Source organism: Trachurus japonicus, chromosome 20 (genome assembly GCF_045865225.1).
Source record: "Trachurus japonicus isolate A0001 chromosome 20, Traja_1.0".
Lineage (NCBI taxonomy): Eukaryota > Metazoa > Chordata > Actinopteri > Carangiformes > Carangidae > Trachurus > Trachurus japonicus.
This window is the reverse complement of record NC_140926.1, coordinates 23,393,520-23,399,519: the sequence shown is the minus strand read 5'-3', so window position 1 is coordinate 23,399,519 and position 6,000 is coordinate 23,393,520. Positions and strand designations below refer to the sequence as shown.

Sequence of the window (6,000 nt, the reverse complement as noted above, 5' to 3'; positions counted from 1 at the left end):
GTAAACGTGAAGTCCAGATTTTCAGGCACTGTATAGTTCAACGCTCTATCTGCTGGTTGACTTTGTGTTTTTGCATCGGAGGAAAACAACAAGCTTTGTGTACATGTGAGGTTGAGAAGCTACGCTCTCTCACTGACATGGTGTAATCTGAGCAGGTGTAACGTTATCCTTGTGTATTCAGTGGCAGCGACGGAGCAGAGGCTTCATCAAACCTGCCCCAGACACACAACACAGGGTGATGCTATTTTGGAGGTGATGGTGGCTGCTGCTGTTGAGACGGTCCAAACCTCTACAAAGCTGCTGCAGCTCTGTCCCCAATGCACTTATTTATCATTACTGGGGAAGAATAAAGTGTTCTCTATTCCCTGTTACTAAGATACTCTATTGTTCACTGAACATATAGTTTTGTCAGCTTGGCAACTGTTGTACGTTTAGCACTACTGTCTACAGATGTGGACAGGACAGCTGGACGGCTCACATCTGCTGATTCAGGTGATCAAAGTTGAGGTGGGAATGTCACTTGGTCTTAATTCAGGGTAAAATGTAACAGTATTGTTTGAGAGCTGACAAGTAGTAGAGATGTTTGTTTAATATACCGATAAAAATAATTTTTAAGAGTATAAATAACAGTACAGTTATACATTTAAAAAAAAGGCTGTGCAGCCATTTCCACCTCCAAAATGGCAGCAGGTTTCCTTCCACGTGATGGACAGTACATGAACACATGAATACACAGGTGAGTCCCTCCGTCTCAGGTCCAGACCTCCATGGGGACCATGGCCTCCTTGGAGCCAAGGGGAGGGAGCAGGTTTTCGTCGCACAGGAACTGAAGAGGAAACTGGACCAGGAAGCCGCGGATCTTCTTCAGCTCCTCGTGGGCGCGGGCCGGGTCCTCCTTGTCCAGGCCCGGCTTGGCCAGGTAGCCCTCCAGCTCCAGGATGTTGTGGACGTCACTGGATGGCAGACAGCGGAAAACCTGCAGAGAGAGAAACAGAGGAGTCAGGCATTCATAAAAAAATGTCTAACCTTAATCAGAACCTTTAATAAAAATTATTTTCTGCAGTGAAGTTTCCTCCAACACTGTACAGGAACATAGCGCTACGGAAGCCCACAAGTGTCAAAATGACACAAGTCATTTAAAGGGGACATATTATGAAAATATCACTTTCTGAAGGCTCTTTAACATGTATTTGGGTGTTTGTCTTGACTTCTGGACCCCAAAATGTGAGAATTGGCAAAAAAAATGAAGGTTGAAATCCATGTGGTTTTACGAGCTGTTCCCTCAGTTGTCCGACAATGATGTAACTAGTTTTCAAATTTGCATAATCCCACCCCTTCATGGGGCCGGTAGAAGGGGCGGAGCAAGCAGTGGTTAATTTGCATTTAAGGGGACAGGCACTGAAAGCAGCCGTTCTGAACAGGGCTGTTTTGAGAGGATGAAAAGAGCTGTGATGTTTGATCCTTAAGGGATTTTGACCAAAGCATGTCACAGACATGTCTTTAAGACACCTGGGATCTATTTTAATTTGTGGAAATGGGGAATAATATGTCTCCTTTAATGCTGGGAAACCCAACTCCAGCAAACTTTTATCCATCCATTAACTACACTGCTTATCCATGCAGTCATCAGTCTATCACAGGGCCAGTATATAGACCTAGTGCCACCTCAAAATTGAAGAAAGAGCTCGTATATGATAAAAAATATTACTTGTTATCAAAAACCTTCTCAACTAAAACCGCTGCCAAAACATGGGTAACTGTCTTTCTATCAACACTTACATGAGGACAATCTGAAATTGGATTTTTATAAAACTCATCTATTCAGAAACTGATGAAACCTCATCTGATATCATAGCTACACTTTAATAAAATAAACATTAATTCCAGACAATGATGTTATACAAAGTTCAGGAGAATAAAACAGTGGACTGCACCTTCTGGTAGATGGTAGCGTTGCGAGCGGAGGTGGCCATCCAGACCTCCTTGTAGAACTGGTCACTGATGGGATCTGACACGTCGATGGAGGGATCCGTGTTGGCGCCGAGGATCATCCTGAGAGGAAACCAGGGAAGAGGAGGAGGAGGGTGAGGGTGATGAGGACATACTGGACTACAGGCCGGGGGGAAATCAAACCGTGAACAACACAGAAGGAAATTGCGAGCTGAGATATTTGACTAACTGGAGACACAAAATGATGAAACTGACAAAGTTGCTTCATGAAGAAAAAAGAACAGAATTTCAACATTCACACTGACGATAAACGGTCAACAGTGAAGATGCTGCATGGGTTTACTCATGTTTTATGTCTGGTAAACAGAACGTGTAAAACCAGGATTCAGGATGTGTCCGTACTTGAAGCACTCGAGCCGGAGCTGCAGGGCGTATTTCCCAGCCTGGTACTCCTCGCCGTCCATCACCGCCGTCACCGTCTCCGAGTCCTCCACGATCACCGCCACCTCGCTGTCCCTCTTTCCCAGCATGCTGCGGTCGTTGATGTTGGCCGAGCCTGCAGCAGCAACAAGGAGCAGACGGCTGTTAGACCACAGCCTCCACCGGATGGCGCTAAACACCTGCTGCAATTCAGACTCTTTGAAACACCAAACACATGAAATCCCTTCCTCTATCAACCCATCTTTTTTTCTCTTTTGTTTGTCTTTTTCTTTAACTTTTAACTTTTAACTTGTGTCAATCTGCTGGGACTGGGTGCCGGAGGGATGGGGGTGGAGGGTTGGTATCTATGCTGAATTTATATCTGTAATTAGAACACTATTGTTTTTCTAATATGTAAAATTAATTAAATAAAAAAAACTAAACTAAACAGATAACCCAATGGGCTCTATGCACAGCTCCACTACCCATTGAATTGAACTGCTGTCGAGTGAGTTAGAAACTCAAAATTATTTTTTTTCTTAAATATTATACAACATATAAACTCATATGAAATATAGGCTACTATACTTATCAAGAATCAAGAGAATTTATTTGTCACATACAGTAATGCAAGATCATTGCAGTGAAATGATATGGGCAGAGGGCGGTTGTTTTTAGAAGTCCAAGTTTCCCCAAACAGGCCTCCACTGTCAAACTAAAGAGAATTTGTCCCTGGTCCATACAGCTGTCAATCATCTATTACCTGTCTGGCACATGGATCACAGTATCTCATGTGGGTCAGTGGATCAAAGTGAAGAGTCATGACATGAGATGATTCATGGAAGTGGGAAGACAGAACATTTTTGTCTGCTTCAAAAGATTTTCAGCTCTTTTTGTTATGAAACTGAGATGTTTCTTTGATGTGCTCACATGACATTTTAAAGGGTTTGGAAGTTCAGCTTTACGGGATCTGGAGCCTTTTCCATTTTTCCAAGTTGGAAAAACTAAACCAGCAATGAAGAGAAGGACCGTCAGACATCTGATAGGACACACTGTGTATTCTTAGCACATGTGGCTGCAGTGGAAACTGAACCCAGAAACCTCACCACAGCTCACTGTGTCTTTGGTTTATGTTGATTTTTTCTTATTTTCTGACATTTTTAGTTGTGATCAGACATATGGGATGGAAACATCTGTCTCTGCAGCTCTTGTTTTCTGCTCCTTCAGGTTCAAGTGAAGTGAAAGGCGTGTTTACCAATGATGACCGTGTTGTCGTCGGCGATGAGCATCTTGCTGTGGACGTAGATGAGCTCGGTGACCAGCTTCCCCTCCAGCTCCGTGTGAGTCCTCAGACCAGTGATGGAGATGTAGTTCATCCACTGGTCGCCCACTGCAGACAGGAGCAAACATTTAGTCTGATTCTTACTGTAGGTTTTAGATTTTCATGAGGACAGTTAAAGCAGAAGTAAGCGATCCGGTCATTTGTCTAACTTCCTGTCAGTCGATGGAGTTAGCAGTCCCCGCCCTCGTCCCTACGTCACCACATTCACGCGCATCCCAGGGAGGATCATTTACCACATGTCTGTTCCTCCATTCTCTCCCTCTTTCCTGTCATACCTCCTCAGTCCAGGGCTCCAGACTCTCCCTACATGGGGGCATTTTGCCCCTAAAATTTGGGACAGTGAAAGCACTTTTAAATCCAGGTTAAAATCATCTTCTCTTTTCACGTGCTTGGCTGAAATCTTTTTAAGAACTTTAAACTTTATCTATTTTCTTTTCTTCTACTTTTTTTTAATTCTTCTTTGCTTTTAAGTCTGTTTAATGTTTACTTTTTATTTTCATTAAAAAAAAACTGGTTTGTTTTTATGCTGTTTTATGCTGTTCTTTTTAAATGTTTTGTCTTTGTATAAAGCACATTGAGTTGCCTTGGTATGAAATGCGCTATATAAATAAAGATGCCTAAATTTCTCATCTACTTGCGCATGTGCAACCAATAAATTTCCCTCTTTTTTTTAAAGTATATGTTTTGGGCTTTTTATTGCCTTTAATCTATAGCACAGTCAAGAGAGAGACGGGAAATGGGGAGGCAGAGATGGGGAATGACATGCAGGAAAGGGCTGTCCGATGCGGGATTCGAACCGGGGCCGCCTGCAGTGAGGTGAAACACTGGTGACTCAAAGAATCAGGAATCTGTCATTCCAGGTAGTACTGTAGGCCAATGTGAGGATCATGAATGAAAAGGAAATGTGAATATTTGCTTTGTTACAGTGTGCGCCCCTACATTTTCTGGTTGTGCTCCTAAGGTTTTAGGTTAGGGGCCACTGTTAGTCTGGGGCCCTGCCTCAGTCCTATCTAATAAAGAAAATGCCCCCGAGTAAAGACATACAGAGTATGTGATAAATACAGAGTATGTGATTTGACATTAATAGAGTAAAACTAGCAGTGTGATTAAAGACATGACTTTTTATCTTAAAATACAGAAAACCACTCAGCAGATGTGTGTCTTTCTTTTTGTTTTTCTTCCGTGTGTTTTTCCTCTGTGTATGTGGTGCACTGTAAAACTGTGGTATGGTTGTAGGTTTGCTCTTTACAGACTAGAGCTCCAGTTTAATGACAGACTAAAGTGGTTCCTATATTACAAGATATACATAGTGGACAGTATATGGCTGCCCTCCAGGAACCTTTATCCATCCTGCAGGATCCATTTACTGAACCAAACCCTTCAGCAGCTCCACGTGTCACTGTTCCTGGTGCTGATACACCACCGTACTTTACATTATGTTCAACTGTGGTTCAATTTTAGTTCTGAATGTCTGCCTGTTTATTATCATTCATCTCATCACAGATTATCACAAATAATGACAGATTTTTAATAACCATTTTTGTCTGTCTATAACTGAAAACCTTTTGTTGCCCGAGATGCATTTCTGAACAATTTTTATAGAATAACTATTTCTATCATAACAATAGCAAAAAGAAAGTAGCACAGTAGCAGTGGGACTAGCTGTAGGTGTATTTATATTTATGTATATTTATGCGTCGCCCACTTATGTATTTAACGACTTGTAACAACTCATTCTAAGGTACCAGAAAGCTTTCATTTGTATGCGGCTGTGATTCAACTTCAGTGAAATACGTATTTATGAAAGACAGATTTGATTTTTGCTAATAAAAAGCCAAATAAGTTACATACTGGGGCTTTAATGTCGCATGTATTGTCTGCTGTCTTTTTACTGTTCTTACACTTTAAAGTTGAGCTTTTAATTTCGTTACACTTATATAATGACAATAAAATTCCATCTATCTATCTATCTATCTATCTATCTATCTATCTATCTATCTATCTATCTATCTATCTATCTATCTATCTATCTATCTATCATCCATATATTATATTTTAAAGTACCACTTACAGTTGAAGTAACAGCAATGCACTGCAGTGATAGTATATGTATATAAGTAAATATTAGCAGTAAAAGTAAATTGTATATTGATGCTAAAACATAATAATGCTCAGACTTACTCTCTCTCCTGAGCTGAGAGATGATGGAGTACTCTCCTCTGTTCATGGTCCTGCAGGGACAGAGGGACAGAGAGACAGGTGGACAAAGGGACAGAGGGACAGAGAGA

General features: G+C 41.4%; 1 protein-coding gene across 2 annotated transcripts in view; it reads right to left on the bottom strand.

The window, feature by feature from the left end:
• pld1b (phospholipase D1b) overlaps nucleotides 1–6,000 on the bottom strand; it is a 51,695-nt gene continuing 45,695 nt past the window's right edge. For both annotated transcript variants that reach the window (XM_085762738.1, XM_085762739.1), the window contains exons 22-26: nucleotides 5,894–5,943; nucleotides 3,626–3,760; nucleotides 2,353–2,506; nucleotides 1,935–2,052; nucleotides 1–976 (exon numbers count right to left, since the gene is read on the bottom strand). In XM_085762738.1, coding sequence (XP_085618864.1) covers nucleotides 752–976; nucleotides 1,935–2,052; nucleotides 2,353–2,506; nucleotides 3,626–3,760; nucleotides 5,894–5,943 — 682 coding nt within the window. In that variant the 3' untranslated portion in view covers nucleotides 1–751. The remainder of the gene's footprint in view (nucleotides 977–1,934; nucleotides 2,053–2,352; nucleotides 2,507–3,625; nucleotides 3,761–5,893; nucleotides 5,944–6,000) is intronic.